The 19012-nt window shown below is 39.7% G+C and overlaps 1 protein-coding gene across 1 annotated transcript in view; it reads right to left on the reverse strand.

The window, feature by feature from the left end:
- The window catches only part of LOC113067602 (zinc finger protein 239-like), a 262749-nt gene continuing 243737 nt past the window's right edge, over positions 1–19012 (reverse strand). Inside the window, exon 3 of the mRNA XM_026239961.1 lies at positions 1–1031. Coding sequence (XP_026095746.1) covers positions 1–1031 — 1031 coding nt within the window. The remainder of the gene's footprint in view (positions 1032–19012) is intronic.

Below are 19012 nucleotides of genomic sequence, written 5' to 3' on the forward strand. Positions count from 1 at the left end.
TCATGTGCTCTTTAAGGCATTCTTTTGCGTAAAACTCTTCCCGCACTGATCACACAGTTTCTCTCCAGTGTGGAACCTTTCATGTGTTTTCAGGTGTCCTGACAGACTGAATCTCTTGTCACAGTGTGAACACTTGTACGTTTTCTCTCTAGTGTGAATCATCTCATGTCTTTTCAGGTGTCCTGACTGATTGAATCTCTTGTCACAGTGTGAACACTTGTAAGGTTTCTCTCCAGTGTGAATCATCTCATGCTGTTTTAAACGGTCCGCTGAAATAAAAGTCTTTTCACACTCAAAGCACATGTACTCTTTCACACCAGTATGAAGTTTCTGATGTTGTTTCAAACTTTGTAGCAATGTAAAACTCTTTCCACACAAATCACACGAATATGGCTTCTCCTGTGTATGAACCGTCAGGTGTTTCTTCAGGACTAAAGCCCACAAAAATGTTTGCCCGCACTGATCACATGAGTACAGTTTCTCTCTTGTGTGGATGTTCATGTGTCTCTTAAGGTTTGATGATTGTGTAAATCTCTTCCCACAATGATCACAAGAGAATGGTTTCTCTCCAGTATGAACTCTCATGTGCTCTGCAAGGCATTCTTTTCGCGAAAAACTCTTCCCGCACTGATCACATGTGGACAGTTTCTCTCCAGTGTGGATCCTTTCATGTGTTTTCAGGTATCCTGACAGACTGAATCTCTTGTCACAGTGTAAACACTTGTAAGGTTTCTCTCCAGTGTGGATGTTCATGTGACCCTTAAGTTTTTCTGATCTTGTAAAACTCTTCCCGCACTGATCACATGTGTATGGTTTCTCTCCAGTATGAAGTCTCATGTGAATATCAAGATTATATTTGAGGGTGAAACTCTTTCCACACTGAGTGCAGGTGAAAGATTTCTTGGCTCTTCTTTTCTTTAAATCTTTCTGTTTGGTTTGAGGGCAACTCAAAGGTTTTTCTCTGGTTTTGACATGATTTGTCTCCTCAACTTCACTTGATTCTTCACTCTCCTGGTTATCTTCAATCAGCTCTGAAATAAAAGTAAAAACGGTTACTTTTCAGGAACTTTTATGAAGGAATATAAAAGTGGACCCTGATTTAACAGCAGAAAAAAAGACAGTTATTATATAAGATGTTGATTGTTTTGATGCGTTTTTATAATTTATGCGTCCCTGACTATTTTCATGAATGAGCTACACCAATCTCCCAGTTATTTTCTAAAACAATTATAGGCACAAATCCCATGTTTCTATGGGGAGAACCATTAAATGTTTGATCAAATATCCAACATATCTAACGTTTTAGAGGAAAAAGTTCCCAGTTCATAGAAAGTGTCCCTTATTATATGATGCATCAGCAAGATTATTCAGACGCTCTAAAGATTTTTACAGCAAAAACATAAAAGTGCTTGAAGCTTCATAACCATCAGCATTATTAATGAAGAATCAAGAATAAACACCAACCTGTGTGTTCTTCAGTATCTTCAGAGTGTTCCATTCTGCAGGGTTTGTGGGAGGAGCTTCACTGATGATGTGATTGTTGTGGGAGGAGCTTCACTGATGATGTGATTGTTGTGGGAGGAGCTTCACTGTCGATGTGATTGTTGTGGGAGGAGCTTCACTGATGATGTTATTTGTTGTGGGAGGAGCTTCACTGTTGATGTGATTGTTGTGGGAGGAGCTTCACTGATGATGTGATTGTTGTGGGAGGAGCTTCACTGTTGATGTGATTGTTGTGGGAGGAGCTTCACTGTCGATGTGATTGTTGTGGGAGGAGCTTCACTGATGATGTGATTGTTGTGGGAGGAGCTTCACTGATGATGTGATTGTTGTGGGAGGAGCTTAACTGATTATGTGATTGTTGTGGGAGGAGCTTCACTGTCGATGTGATTGTTGTGGGAGGAGCTTCACTGTTGATGTGATTGTTGTGGGAGGAGCTTCACTGAACATCAATTTCTCTGGAAGCAGATTTTGGAGAATTCATTTACACATTTAAGCATTTACTCAAGTGAAGCCAAAGAGACCAGAGCCTAGCAAATATAAAGTGTTTTCTCTTTGAAAAGTATTTGATTACAATATTAAAAAAGTAACAGCTCTGACACCAGTGGTGGACAGTAACGGAGTAGCTTTACTTCGTTACTGTACTTAAGTACATTTTTCAAGTATCTGTACTTTACTTGAGTAAATTTATTTTGAGTAACTTTTACTTTTACTTCACTACATTCCGAAGCATAAAATCGTACTTTTTACTTCACTACATTTCATAAAACATATCGTTACTCCCTATAATATCATGTGCTCCGACACGCAGAAGCGGTGTCTGATTCATCATGAACGAACTGAATCTTTTCAAAATAAACTTTTAAATCGGATCGCGAATCTCACCAAACGATTCGTTTAGGAATTAGAATGATCCGATGGCAGCTGTTCTGGAGTCGACCACTCACTGATTCAAATGAACCGTTTAGTGCGCGTCTCCAGAAGTAAGAACCGGGAGATCTTGTGAGCGCGCGTGCGTCTTATGTTGCTAAAAGTAAGGTCAGAATTTTCAGTTGTTTGGGAACTAAATCCGTTGTGATCTATTTAAGCCCACTGAAATGCTCGAGTGCAGACACATCAATATTAGGTAAAAAAAACAACAACAACAACTTTAAATAACACAGATTAAATACAATAACTCATGCACGTTCAAATTCCCCGCTGCCATAATGTTAACAGTTTTATTAAAATGTCCTAGACGAGTAGACAGACATGAATGTTTATTCATAACCGTACTGAAAATAAGTAAATATTGTTAGCTGATGAAAACTGTCTAGCTAACAAGCTTGTTGGTGCTAAGTTGAGGTAATTTTTTTAAATAATGTCCAAATATTTTTATTCAACCACCTATATATATATATATATATATATATATATATATATATATATATATATAGATATAGAGAAAGAGAGAGAGAGAGAGAGAGAGAGAGAGAGAGAGATTACATCTGGGTAGAAAAGAAAGGATGTGATGTTCAGAACATGGTAACTACAGTAATTATTAAACTGGGAAGAGATGCACCCCGTTTGGCCAGGGTAGTTTTTAAACCATAGACAAGGTCTGAGAAGGAAAAAATCATTATGAAAATATAATTATATTTTCCATAATGTTCTTCCTAACTTCAGGCCTTATTATCATGTCATATATAAAGTTACAGTACAGACCAAAAGTTTGGACACACCTTCTCATTCAAAGAGTTTTCTTTATTTTTATGACTAAGAAAATTGTAGATTCACACTGAAGGCATCAAAACTATGAATTAACACATGTGGAATTATATATGGAATTATATTAATAACAAAAAAGCTTGAAACAACTGAAAATATGTCATATTCTAGGTTCTTCAAAGTAGCCACCTTTTGCTTTGATTACTGCTTTGCACACTCTTGGCATTCTCTTGATGAGCTTCAAGAGGTAGTCACCTGAAATGGTCTTCCAACAGTCTTGAAGGAGTTCCCCGAGAGATGCTTAGCACTTGTTGGCCCTTAGCTCACCCCTAAACCATCTCGATTGGGTTCAGGTCCGGTGACTGTGGAGGCCAGGTCATCTGGCGCAGCACCCCATCACTCTCCATCTTGGTCAAATAGCCCTTGATGCCTTCAGTGTGACTCGACAATCTTCATAGTCATGAAAATAAAGAAAACTCTTTGAATGAGAAGGTGTGTCCAAACTTTTGGTCTGTACTGTAACTTTGATGTTCTGTAAAACAAACTTTAAATTACTTTGTTCTTATTGGTGAAAAACAGATGGTCAACTCTGTTTTCTCTCAGGTACATCACAGTGTAAGCTTCACAGTGAACATTACTCTCATCAGCGTAGTCCATATCAACAACAAAAATATATCTTGACTCCATATAGTGGTTATTTTGGAAAAAATCCCAGGTATTTTGAGCAGTAGGATTATAAAAAAATATGTGCTAATATAACATTAAATTAAGTAGCCTATATAAAATTGCAAACATCTATCTTTCAGTACTTTTGTACTTAAGTACATAAAAAATTGAGTACTTTTGGACTTTCACTTGAGTAAGATTGAAAAATATAAAAATATAAAATATAATATTTTACTATACGTATCTGTACTTTTACTCAAGTACTTGATTTGTGTACTTCGTCCACCACTGTCTGACACAAAGGGCACATCAACTTAAAATGTTCATAAATTTACATTGCACTCACATATGTGCTAAATCACACATTATGTTTCTGCTTTCTGTCTTTCTATTGTAAACATTTCTATCCATGTGTTTTTTTTTTATTCTGCTCCATGTATTAACATAAAATATGATACCTGTATAGAAATAAAGAAAATAATATAACGTGAATTTCTTTCAAACATAAATAACAGTAAGAATAAAAAAGCTGTTCTAGAACAGTTTGGCTGCCTATCAGGGTACAAGTTAAACTTTAAGTTAAGCTTGTGTCTTGTTAACCAATTTGCTAAATATCTTCCTCATTCTTCATTCCCCTTTAAGTTGGCCTTGGATGGGTTTAAATATCTGCGGATATTTATCACTGGTAAGCTTAAAGTCTTGTTTTTTAAGAACTTTACACCACTTGTGGAAAAATGCAAGTCAGATATTGCTAGGTGGAGTTCCCTTTCCTTTCTGAAATAGGTCATGCAAACCTTATTAAAATGGCCAAAGTTTTTGTATCTTTTCCAGCATCTTCCAGTCTGCATGAATAAATACTTTTTTTTTTAATTTAGATCAGCAATTGAATAACATCCATAAATTACTATATTATGTTGGCCTTAAAAGTTATGCCTCTAATCTGCCCCGGGTGCATGTAGAGATATCTTCCTCTCGTTATTTACTTTTTAATATATTCTCCCAGCTTTTCCCTGGGGTACACCAAATCTTGAACAATCCAATAGTTATTAATAATATTAAGATTTGGCATCAATTCAGAAAAAAATTTGGTCTACATAGAGCATAGATTCATATGCCAATTTCAAATAATCCCTTATTTTCCCCAACCCTTTCAGATAACTTCTTTGATATTTGGGCAGCTAAAGGTCTCTCTACTATAAACGACCTGTATGGAAGCATGTCAAGACCTCCTGACTATCTGAGCTATCTGTTTGTTAAAAGCACTATATAAATAAAGGTGGCTTGACTTGACTGGACTATTATTAATATCATAACATCTAGGCTACATGAGCATTTAGAAGAAGTTTTTATCCAAAACGACTTACAAAAGAGGAAAAAGCAATTAGTCAAAATATTCGGTGTCCGATAAAATCATATATTTTTGCATAAATTGTGTAAAATGTATTTTAAAAATGTTTAAATATGTGAATGCTGCATGGATTGCTCACCTGTCCTCAAGAAGACTCGCTGCAGCTGCATCCGAGAGATCTTATAAACCGAGACAAAGAGTGAAAAACCAGTCCAAGGATTTGTCGTTTGCCTTTTAGTTCTGGCAAGACTGGTCAAACTAACACAGAAGCTCTGTAGTGAGAAAACAAAACACCTACAGTTGTTATGTCGTGATGTCGGCAAGAAACAGCAATGGATTCTTCTCAGGAACTTTTAATAACTTATCAAACAAGCCTAGTAACTCACATGCACAGCTCTCTCTAACAACTCCAGTTACCCTTCCTCTTATAAACTTTTTTTTTTTTTTACAGAAGTAAGGAAGGAACTAGAGTGACATCTAATGGCTTTTCCAGCAGTACAGTCTCTTCTGATAAAGCCTGTCCAGGGATCAAGCTTGACCTTCAACAGTATCTTTTCAGATTAGCTCTAACCACTCATAGCCATTCCCCTGTTCGAGTTTCATCCACATACACTGAGAAAATACTGAAGGCCGACACACGTGCAAATACAACACAGAAAATAGAGAGTGTACATATATATATGTACATATACATATACATATATACATATATATATATGGAATATAGAAAATTATAGAAACTTCTGTCACACTACAATACTAATTTCTCGATTGACATGGCATCAAACGTGGAAAAAGTTGGCACAAACTGACCAATTTCGCAGCTTAACTGTGACGTCTCCGCCTAGCTGTGTGTGTGTGTGTGTGTGTGTATTTGTGATTGTGTTTTAGGTGCCGTCTGGAGGGGGCGTGGCTACACACCTGACACTTGTTGGATTGTGGAGTGAAATATGTGGAAGACTTCTCGAAGGCAGTTGTTGGGCGTTTTGTCTCCGTGATGGAGTTTGTCGCTGCACGTCGTGCTGAGTGTTTTGCCCGACCCTGATACTTTCCGTTATTTGGATTATGTTAACGTTTGTTTTCTGGCATTTAAATAAATGTTTAATGTGCCGTGACGCGTCTGGTCTCCGTTTTGTTGCGGCCTGAGTGCTGGCCGTAACATTAACTCTCACAGAATTTGTATTTTATGTTTGAAACAGCTTGTTGAGATGCATTTAAATGTATGCATTTAGCAGACACTTTTGTCCAAAGCAACTTACAGTGCATTGCAGGCTAACATTTTTTTTTTTACCTAAAATGAGATAAAAAAATAATACTGCATGCTTTTAGGGATTTGTAAAACAGGGAACCTAGGTGTTTTTCCCAAGTGCATAGATGTATGGAGACATTGTACTCGTACATTTTCATTGTGAATACTAAGAACATTTTCGAAAGGTGGTTAAGGAGTGAAATGATTTCCTTATGAAATTAATAGATGCCATGCAATAAAACAATAAAACTGATCTGGAGAAGTGATCTTCGAAAAGAGCAAACAACACCACTCCCCTTGTTCATTTACAACCCCTTCCCCTCTCTCCTCTTCCCTCTCATTTTTTTCCCCCAAAAGCAAGAAGATCCATATATCACATGCGTGGTGTCTTGTGAATATGTTGTTTTCTTCCCTTTCATGTTTGGTATCGTTCTAAACGTCTCCGTGCGATTGGTAAATTGGTCTCAATTTCACAGTCATCATCATCATCATCTGTTTTTATTTGGGCATCAGAATTCCACAAAATCAACATAGTAACAACTAACAATCCTCAACACAACAGGCGAAACCAAAAAGGATACATGCGCAGATGATCAAGTACATTAAAACAAATAAATAAAACCGTGGATCTGATGCTCAAAAGGAGTAGGCAGAAGCTTAAGCTTATTGACGCCTACCCCCGGTAGCCCCTTGTGTTATGACACACATAGAAAACTTTTGGAGAATTGTGTTTTCTGCTGAGGAGGGAGTGTGTCCTCCTTTCTCTGTGGGAATGTTTATCCGTCTCCAGCCAGGTGTGACCTTGGGTCACGAGAATCCACCAAACCAAAAGTGTGTTTTCTGTTTTATCTTCTGGTTTGGAGATTTCTTCGTTTTTCGGTTCTGTGTATGTGAAAACATTGATGTGATTCACAATTGCATTATTCTTTCTTAATTAATTAATTAATTATGTTATTGTCATGTTTCAGTTTAACCTGACTAATAATGAATTGCTATATTTGACTGTTTCTGATCTCTTCTGAAATCATGATTACTATATTATGAGGAGGCTGATGATTGCAGTGCTATGTTTGGTTTGGTCAGACTAAAGGCTCTTGAATAAACGGCACAGTTGACCTTTTGATTTCTGTTCATCTCTGCTTTAGCGGGTTGTCTGGAAATGACTAAATTAATTACACTTTTGTATGCGTGAGCAGCAGGCAACCGACTGAAAGATATTAGTTAACCCTGCTACAGATGATAGGCTAAGGTCAGACACGATAAATAAATTATATGTAAAATATTGGCTACAATCAGTATTGCTATTGTGACAAAATGAATGCTCATTCATCATAGTCTAATTAAAGAAATGGTTATAATCACGTCGGGGTCACCACTGTAAGGTCCAGACACTCGGCCCAAGGAAGGTATCCGGTGCTGGATGAAGGTTTCCTGCGTGTTCTGTCTTTCAGCGCGTAAAGTTATTCAGTTTAGGTTAAACTCAAATCTGACTCCATTTTATTATTTAATCTGACTCCATTTTAGTATGACCTCGAATTTAGGTTGAAATGCAAATTGGTTGTATGCCTTTTTAATTAATATTCTTCTGACATTTGATTATTCTAGTTAACTCTATTTTATATTAACTCATTCATTCGGGTGCTCATGTTGCTAACAAGGATACAACGTAATCTACTAGTCAATAATTACAGAGTAAAACAGAATAGAATCAAATGTAACAATTTATTTACAGTCAGGTAGATATGTATTTTGCCAATTACATATCCAATTGAAACACATCAAATCATATCAATATAAAACATCAAATTCTCAAAGATGAATCTACAAGTAAAATATGCATACCTGACCTTAGAAAATACATAGTATGAAGTGAAGAGACACACAACACACTATGGGCTTTCTGGCTACAGAAATCGCCCTGATCCTTTTGCTGCAATCCTTTAAATACCTCAGACCAAGACAAACATCCCCCGAGATGAAGACAGAAACTAACAATTGGAATTTGCATTACCTCAGGTCCCAAGCCTGGGTGGTTTTACAACTCAATGGGAACAGGGGGTAATTTACATGGAGGACCCTAGGAAAGGACACTCCCATCACAGTAATCAAGATATCTCTTGACTCTTCAGATCTGTATTACCTTCTAATCTACTTTTGTGAGAGTGAGACCATTGTACCAGTTGCACTGAGACATTTCCAATGATACTAGACATGAGTGTTAGTTCACTTGCATTGACATTTTCATGTAATCATTTTGAGCAGACTGAGTAGAAGGAAGAATGGGTGAAGGGATTTAAAATGAAACAAATGGCCAGAAGGGGAGGAGGTCTCCTGCTCCTCCACACTGCGGGGTGTCTCGAAGATGCCTGTGTATGTTTGTATTGTCTGTTTCTCAGGAGCTCAAAGTATCTCAGGTTCTTTCGTCCTTACAGTTCCTCCGTTTGACCCCCAATGGGTCACATTCAGATGAATCCAATGGGGTCACCGTTAGATGATTGTTTATCTTCGAGATGTTATCTCAAAATTGTCTTTGTGATGTAAGCAGCTTTAGAAACCTTCTGAGGGCTGTAAACATCTGCAGAACACTCAGTCTCAGCATGTGTGTGTCGCTTGAGTTTGGCAGGTGGATGAATGTCTCCAGGGTTTCTACCTGTGGTTGAGCTCAGCATGTGAGCACAGTTCAGTGGGTCAATCTAAGCCTTTACGACTTGTTCAGTTTACGTGTCATTCCTTTGTGGAGAAACCTCTGCTCCTTATGGCACCTTCTCTAGGACGGTAGTCTGACCCATCTTCGTGAATCCTCTCACCTCCAGCGGTGCAGTTTTTAAGCAGACTTCAGTAGGTGAAGGTGTTCTCCTTGCTTACACACTGATTTGTGTGGGACACCTGAAAAGCATCTTAGTGGCCATCCAATGACTGTATTCTGATCAGCTTAATGTCATCACCCATGGAGTAAGAAAGAAAACTCATAAGTTAATATAAGAGCAATAAAACAAAAAGAAACCTGATAAATTCATGTCAGCCAGTGCAAGTGGTACATCTGATGTTAAAAGTGGTCCTATGTAAACATAAATTTTGGTATGAATGACTCAAAGGAAATGCAGCAAGAGTTCAGTATAATTTGAGCATTAATTTAGAGGTATGCAATCAATAAACAAGTCATATAATGACAATAATAACATTCAATCACAATTATGAAGGTATATACAATAATCACACTGTTAATTCAGGAATTTTCTATTGCAAGTCACTTTAGAAGATGTTTTAGAAGGTTTTTAAGAAGTGACTTAGAATACGATTAAAACATTTTTCTACAATGTAAATCCTAAATTCTTTGTAACAGGTGTGTGTGTGTGTGTGTGTGTGTGTGTGTGTATGTGTGTGTCTGTTCATATGTGTGTGTGTGTGTGTGTGTGTGTTAGAATGGGTATCTGATATAAAGGTTAAGTCACAGTTGATGGTTTGGTAAAGTGTTTAATTTTATAATTGACTGATAGAGATGAAGTGCAGGCACTTCATATTTTATAATTTTAATAATGTTTATTGTCATTAGTGATGTGTTGGGAAACCAGGGGCCCTCTGGCTTGTCAACCACCCTAATGACAATCTAAAAGATTCAAAATTTTAAATTGTAAAGGCTTGTCTGCCTCTGTGTTAAAAAAATTTGCACCATCGATCTGTGACTTGTCGTACAAATGTGTTACAGTGTTGTTCCATTAGTTTTTTTAGACAGTTGCAGATAGTAGATATTTTATATATTTTGGGAATGTAATTAATTCTATTGTCCTGTGTGTGTGAGGCTATCTGGTTCTGTCAGTGTGATGATGGACAATAGATCTTTAGTGGAGTACCACGTTTGTGATCTAAGCCATCATTGTCTACTGATTGTAGTGTACAGACTGGATAGTCTAGGTGAGGTGATGATGCAAAGGGTGAGATGTGTGTTCTATGGTCATGTCTGGGAGATGAATGGAGTCTTATCTATAGCAATCTGTGTTGCAAAAATTTAGTTCCGGTTCTAATCCGGGAGGCCATGTAGATATTTGTGTGGTGATGTTCTCCTGTGAGGTGTGAATGGCCCCTTCAAGTGTCTTCACATTCATCTCCCGCATTTCAGGTTATGTAACAATTCTGTTGTCCTGGCTTGGTGCAGAGGGGACAAGACACCCTCCTGGTATCTGTCCTCCAAAGAATTGCAGTGGTCAACCTGAGACAGAAACAGATACAAAGATAACCACAGTTAATTTTGAACTTTTCATCAGTTTAGTGTTCTGGCATGTGGAATTATTTTAACTACATTCATCCTCATGTACTGCAGTTTTAATCCAGATGTCACAAACGGAGTTCGGTTGGTCAGATCTGAATTACTGCTCCTGTTTCAGTGCAGTCTGAGTGTGTAACACCTGATGCTGCTCTTGCAGTAGAGCCCTCACAGTCTGCTGTGTCATGAGCATTAGAGACCCCAGTTCTACTGGGGACATTTTCTAGATTAATTGGTGTTTTTATCACCAATGTCTTCATGCATTCCAATGGACCAATGTCCATGGCTTTAGTTGCTGTTGCTCTCATTACAGTCAGATCTGTGGGCAGAAATGTGTTCACCTGTTTTGGTGTTGTCTGTTTGACAATTGTTGTTTTATGGCAATTGTTGTTTTATGGTGTTGTTCACACATGCAGATCTCTGTGGCACATAAAAACTTCTTGTATTTTACACCCCCCTCTCATTATTTTTCAAGTCAATTTAAAAGATTAAAAGATCAAATGGTGTTTTGTGGCTGTATACGACTGTGGCTTTGTGTAAATGCTGTCATGCTCCAAACAAAGGAAAGGAAGTTTTACAATTGTTATGTAAATTTGGTCCTGTTGCTGTAACAGGTAATAGCCTCTAAGAGCGAGTGTGAGGTGAGATCTGGCTCAAAATACTTCCATAAAATGTTTTTATTATTGCAAGATTAGTAACAAAATCAGAGTTTCCATTTCCAAATAATGTTAGCCATTCTCTCTGATCAGATCAAATTTTTAGTTGGTGCTCCTCAGTGAAGGATGACTTGGTTTGCTATTGCTTGTGCCACACTATTGAAATGAAATCACACTTCCTCCCTTTTGGCACTGTGAAGCAAATCAATCTGCCACAAGGTTTAAGTTCTCACATGTGAGGAGAGCATTTTCATTGAGACATTTATGAAATCACACTGTGGCCACATGGCTATTCTATGCTCCTCTACATGGTTTAACTGCAGCTATACAGAAAATAGCAGAGTGTACCACTCAGGAGACAAACAAATTCAACACAGACACACATGCAACTTGAAATTGCGATGCAATTCCAGTATTAAAGTTATTCCAATTTTACACAAGACACATGGTCTAGAATGCATGTAGCATCTACAACCTTAAACCTAAGTGTTTACACACTTACAGTAAAGCAGTCATGTGTTTTTTAAAGAATAAACTTAACTAAGCTATGTGTACATTTAGTAGCACAAACAACTATAATGTGTTTTCTATGCTCACAATGTTCAGCACAATTATAAATTTGAAAATGCAAGCAGGATTATTGAAATTTGGATGTTTCCATATTAAACTCATTGCTATTAAACTGCTAACCCACTAGTAAGTGAAGTCAGTAGCTGAAGGCCTTGCATAATCAATGCAGTCAACTCACTAAGAGTGTTACCAGAGGTAGACTTGTTACATGTCAACCCCTGATCTTTTCCTTTAGAAAGTGATATCCTACGTTTCAGAAAATAAGGTGGAGGTCTACCCCTTCCCAGTGACCAGCATTTTTCCTCTGTATGGCCTATTTTCTGACAGGAAGAACAAAAACTGCTATCTTTGCCACAGGTTTGTTTGCTGTGTTCTCCTGAAGTTTGAGGATTTTCATGAATCTCTAATGCTTTCTTTACACCTTGCGCTCTGGTCCATGACTCTGCGCTATTATGGTGCTGCATCTCTTTAAGAACTGAAATCGGCACACTATCTTGAGCAGTGGCACAGGCTTCCTCTGAACTAAAAGTTCTAGATTCATCACAGCAAGTCACCTCCTCCAAGAAGTGGACATGCTTTTCAGTCCCACTGCTTTTAGAATAATTCCCTTCTGTCATCCAATGTGCAGATGCAATACTGTGGGGCTTTGATTTCCATCTGTTTTCTATCCTTGAACCCCAATCTACAATCGCTCTGAATGTGTTTTCGGCTGAATCTGCTCCGTTTAACAATGCATTTTGGACTGGAGTGCCAGCATTGTTCTTTATGAGTTGTAACAATGGTTCGTGATCACGGCTTGCATTTTCTAGACCGGAATATTCTTTGTATGTCGTCCACAGACGTTCAGCGAATGTTTCAAACGGTTCATTGCTTTCCTGCTTAATTTGTAGTATCCTGCTCCAATCCGCGCTCGTTGGACCCCTTATATCTAGCAATGCCTGTTTTAATCGTTCAAAGATACTTTCGTCAGTTTCGTTATTGTTTCGCTTGATTATGTCTCCAGATTTCATTTGAGGGGTTAATTTAGATCGGAGCTCTTCAGGAATGGTTAAGAGTGCGATTTGCCATACATCTCTAGTTTCCAATTTATACACTGTGGCTTGTAGCATCAGTGTTTCCCAATAGGGTTGGAATGGCCCTCTTCTGGGCATCATTCCCACGATCTGTTTGTGTGTTGTACACTCTTCGCATGTTAATGGGCGGCTAATCGTGGCTATTTCATCATTTGTATTTGTTATGGTTTTGAGTACAGCAATTTTAACTGATTTGGAGGGTTTTTCGCTGGATTTTGCTCTGGTTTTAATCGGACTTCGCTGATTTTGTTCTCTGTGTCTCTGAACGGGATCTCGGTTTCTCTGAGAATCTAATGCGGCAACATCATCATCATCACTATCGCTGTTTCTATCATAATCAAAGGTTTCATCCAGTGCCGCTTGCTTAACTGCAGCCACTGGGAAGCCTGCATTATCACAGCAGTCTTCAAGAGCTGATATGTAATTGTTGCCGTTTTGGAGTTTGTTTTGAAGTTCTTCGATTTTTCTAGACATCATCTCACTCTGTCTTGCCCAACCTTGTCTTTCGAAAGTAAATGCCTCGACCTGTGCTCTTAACTTTTGCAATTCTTCAGAGCGTGCCTTTTCAATTTCTTTTATGCTTGTTATCGCGCGTTCGTTTTCAGCTATTGTCTCTAGGTCATTTTTGCGAAGAAGGTAGATGATGGCAGTCGGGATTTTTTTATATTTCGCTTTAGACGTAAATTTTTTGCCCTCGGCCAAAAACCAGGATATTATTTCATTGTTCTTCCATTTAAGGTTGAATCCTTTATCGTTTAAACGAAGAAGAGTGTCTTTTATTTGCAGGGCTTGAATTTCCATGATCTCCTGATCTACACTGTCGCTGTATTGTCCCTGAAAAGCCATGTTTCCCCAGTTAATTCTCCCCCCACCGGATTTCTACGGTCTCCGGTCTAACAATGGGTATGTCGACCCGTTCTAAAAATGTGTCTATATGTGAGGTGCAAAAAACTTTCCCTCAACACTTCTAATAGGAAAAAGGAACGAACTTACCACAGCAGTTGTAGACAGGGAAGAAGGAGCTCAAACCTCATATTCTCTGTGAGAATCAATCTGAATTTCGCGCTGGAAAGACGTCACTCGCCTAAGTAGGGAGATCACGTCGGGGTCACCACTGTAAGGTCCAGACACTCGGCCCAAGGAAGGTATCCGGTGCTGGATGAAGGTTTCCTGCGTGTTCTGTCTTTCAGCGCGTAAAGTTATTCAGTTTAGGTTAAACTCAAATCTGACTCCATTTTATTATTTAATCTGACTCCATTTTAGTATGACCTCGAATTTAGGTTGAAATGCAAATTGGTTGTATGCCTTTTTAATTAATATTCTTCTGACATTTGATTATTCTAGTTAACTCTATTTTTATATTAACTCATTCATTCGGGTGCTCATGTTGCTAACAAGGATACAACGTAATCTACTAGTCAATAATTACAGAGTAAAACAGAATAGAATCAAATGTAACAATTTATTTACAGTCAGGTAGATATGTATTTTGCCAATTACATATCCAATTGAAACACATCAAATCATATCAATATAAAACATCAAATTCTCAAAGATGAATCTACAAGTAAAATATGCATACCTGACCTTAGAAAATACATAGTATGAAGTGAAGAGACACACAACACACTATGGGCTTTCTGGCTACAGAAATCGCCCTGATCCTTTTGCTGCAATCCTTTAAATACCTCAGACCAAGACAAACATCCCCCGAGATGAAGACAGAAACTAACAATTGGAATTTGCATTACCTCAGGTCCCAAGCCTGGGTGGTTTTACAACTCAATGGGAACAGGGGGTAATTTACATGGAGGACCCTAGGAAAGGACACTCCCATCACAGTAATCAAGATATCTCTTGACTCTTCAGATCTGTATTACCTTCTAATCTACTTTTGTGAGAGTGAGACCATTGTACCAGTTGCACTGAGACATTTCCAATGATACTAGACATGAGTCTAGTATCATTGGAAGTATCATGAGACATACTAGACATTTCGCTGGCGCCGATACAGGATGGCTGCCTCCGTGACGAGCTCCGCATATGTTTTTGTGTTTTTGTTAGTTTGTCCTGTCTTTAGTTATATTCCTGCCATCAGTTTCACCAGGGAAGAACTGCTGAACATTCGGCAGAACGCACCACAAGATGTTTTTCCGGATTTCAATTATTCAGACGTTTTACTGAACGTTGTTATCGGAGGAGCGGCGGCGCTGATCAAGCGCTTCAGGACGCGCAGACGGGGGAAGCGAGCGGGAGCGCTCGTCAGACTCAGGAAGCGCGGATTTCGAACGCCGTTGCCTAGCATCCATCTGGCAAATCTCCGCTCTCTACCCAACAAAACGGACGAACTCCTTCTGCTTTCTCGGACTAATAAGGATTTCACACACTCTGCTGCTCTGTGTTTCACGGAAACCTGGCTGAATGACACCATACCGGACAGCGCGCTCCATCTGCCGGGCTTTCAGCTGTTTAGAGCGGATCGCGAATCAGAATCCACTGGAAAATCGCGCGGCGGCGGGACATGCTTTTACATCAATGAACGGTGGTGTACAGATGTAACTGTGTTAAAGAAGACGTGCTGCTCAAATCTCGAAACACTCTTCATTAACTGCAAGCCGTTCTATTCGCCGCGGGAGTTTCACTCGTTCATTCTGGTCAGTGTTTACATCCATCCTCAAGCGCATGTGAGCTCAGCTTTACAGAAACTCGCTGATCAGATCACAGAGACAGAACAACAACACCCGGACTCTGTTTTAATCATTCTCGGGGACTTTAATAAAGCCAATCTGTCCCGTGAACTGCCAAAATACAGACAGCATGTTACATGTCCCACAAGAGACAGTAATATATTGGATCACTGTTACACCACAATAAAGGATGCATTTCACTCTGTTCCACGAGCAGCTTTGGGACGTTCTGATCACCTTCTGGTTCATCTTATACCGTCCTACAGGCAGAAACTAAAATCAGCTAAACCTGTATCAAGGACTGTAAAAAGATGGACTAATGAAGCAGAGCAGGATTTACAATCGTGTTTTGACCTCACTGATTGGAGTGTTTTTGAAGCTGCTGCCACCGATCTGGATGAACTCACAGAGACCGTAACATCATATATCAGTTTCTGTGAGGATATGTGTATTCCTACAAAGACTCAACTAATTTACAATAATGACAAACCGTGGTTCACTGCAAAACTCAGACAGCTCCGTCAGGCCAAAGAAGATGCTTACGTGAAGGGGGACAATGTCTTGTATAAACAGGCTAAATACACATTGGAAAAGGAGATCAAAGTGGCAAAGAGGAATTATTCTGAAAAAATAAGGACTCAGTTCACTTCCAACGACTCTGCATCAGTGTGGAAAAGTCTAAAGAAGATCACCAATTACAAGACACCACCCCCCAGCACCGTAGAGAATCAACGACTGGCAGACGATCTGAACGAGTTTTACTGCAGGTTTGAAAGAACACCCATCACCTGCCCTGAACGCCTCCCCACACAACCATTCACACCCTTCACAACTCCTGCAACCAGCCCTGAATGCCTCTCCAAACTACCGTTCACACCATTAACAGCTCATGCAACCCATCCTGAACACCTCTCCAATCAAGCACTCTCACCATTCTCACCTCCTGCATCCCCCCTCTCACCCACACCTGCAATTCAGATCAGCGAGGATGCGGTGCGCCAGGTCTTCCGGAAGCAGAAAAGGAAAAAAGCACCAGGCCCAGATTGTGTTACACCAGCCTGTCTGAAATCCTGTGCTGACCAGCTGGCCCCCATCTTCACACAGATCTTCAACAGATCGCTGGAGCTGTGCGAAGTCCCTTCATGCCTCAAACGTTCCACCATCATCCCCATCCCTAAGAAACCCAAAATTACAGGACTAAATGACTACAGGCCTGTGGCTCTAACGTCTGTAGTCATGAAGTCATTTGAAAAACTGGTGCTGGCCCACCTGAAGGACATCACTGGGCCCTTGCTGGATCCTCTTCAGTTTGCCTACAGAGCAAACAGGTCTGTGGACGATGCAGTAAACATTGGACTGCATTATGTTCTGCAACACCTAGACAGACCGGGGACTTATGTGAGGATCCTGTTTGTGGACTTCAGCTCGGCCTTCAACACGATCATCCCAAACCTCCTCCTGCCCAAACTAAATCAGCTCTCCGTGCCCACCTCAGTCTGTCAGTGGATCAACAGCTTCCTGACAGACAGGCAGCAGCTAGTGAGGTTGGGAAAATACACATCCAGCACCCGTACAATCAGCACCGGAGCTCCCCAGGGCTGTGTTCTCTCCCCACTGCTCTTCTCCCTCTACACCAACGATTGCACGTCTAAGGACCCCTCTGTCAAGCTCCTGAAGTTTGCAGATGACACCACACTCATCGGCCTCATTCAGGACGGTGACGAGTCTGCTTACAGACAGGAGGTAAAAGAGCTGGCTGTCTGGTGCAGTCTCAACAACCTGGAGCTTAACACCCTCAAAACAGTGGAGATGATCGTGGACTTCAGGAGAGACCCCCCTGCACTCCCCCCACTCACCATCATGAACAGCACTGTGACTGCAGTGGAGTCATTCAGGTTCCTGGGAACCACCATCTCTCAGGACCTGAAGTGGGACATTCACATTGACTCCATCGTAAAAAAGGCCCAGCAGAGGTTGTACTTTCTCCGCCAGCTGAGGAAGTTTAACCTGCCACAGGAGCTGCTGAAACAGTTCTACTCCACCATCATTGAATCCATCCTCTGCACTTCAGTAACTGTCTGGTTCAGCTCAGCTTCTAAATCTGACCTCAGAAGACTACAGAGGGTAGTCCGGACTGCTGAGCGAATCATCGGTTCAACTCTCCCATCTATTCAAGAACTGTACTTATCCAGAGTGAGAAAAAGGGCTGTCAAAATCACTCTGGACCCCTTACATCCAGCACACTCCTCTTTGAACTGTTGCCATCTGGTCGACGCTACAGAGCACTGAGCACTAGAACGACCAGACACAGGACCAGTTTCTTCCCTCAGGCAATCCATCTTATGAACAGCTGATAATAATGGCGAACACACTACACTTTATATTTATATACACACACTTTATTTATCTAACACACATACTTAGTATACACTTAAATTTTGCACACAATATATATGTACATACATAACTTCACTTTGTAATATACCTGCCTACAATTGTCATTTGTATATTGTCATTCACTGTCTACATATTTGTATTTTTTATTCTTTTATTATGTGTTTTATGTTCTGTCGCTGTCATTCTGTTGTACTGCGGAGCTTCTGTCACGAAAACAAATTCCTCGTATGTGTAAATATACCTGGCAATAAAGCTCATTCTGATTCTGATTCTGATTCTGAGTGTTAGTTCACTTGCATTGACATTTTCATGTAATCATTTTGAGCAGACTGAGTAGAAGGAAGAATGGGTGAAGGGATTTAAAATGAAACAAATGGCCAGAAGGGGAGGAGGTCTCCTGCTCCTCCACACTGCGGGGTGTCTCGAAGATGCCTGTGTATGTTTGTATTGTCTGTTTCTCAGGAGCTCAAAGTATCTCAGGTTCTTTCGTCCTTACAGTTATACTCATATTACACAGCTGCATGCCAAATGTTATTTTCTAGTGTAAACCTAGTTATAAAAGATAAACAAAACAGGGTGAATGATCTAATGTTTCCAGCTCTTACCCAAACCATTGCATTTTTAGTGGAATGAGATGTTTAGGTTCTGTTACCTTATTTCACGAGATACCCACAGTCTCCTACAAGGGTAAGCACCATACTTCCTTCAAGAGATATCCACCAACACTAACCCTGTTTTATTGAAGGTCCTTCCCTGATCTCTGGCACGCTTGTCCTACTCGATCTCAGGCCTTCTCTTAGGAAGAATCCCCACTTTGTGGACGATGCCCCAATTGTTGAAATAAAGTATTTTGAGAAAATCTGATCTGAGTGATGGAGCACAGAAAGCGGCTACCCGG

Source organism: Carassius auratus, linkage group LG28B, assembly GCF_003368295.1.
Source record: "Carassius auratus strain Wakin linkage group LG28B, ASM336829v1, whole genome shotgun sequence".
Classification (NCBI taxonomy): Eukaryota; Metazoa; Chordata; class Actinopteri; order Cypriniformes; family Cyprinidae; genus Carassius; species Carassius auratus.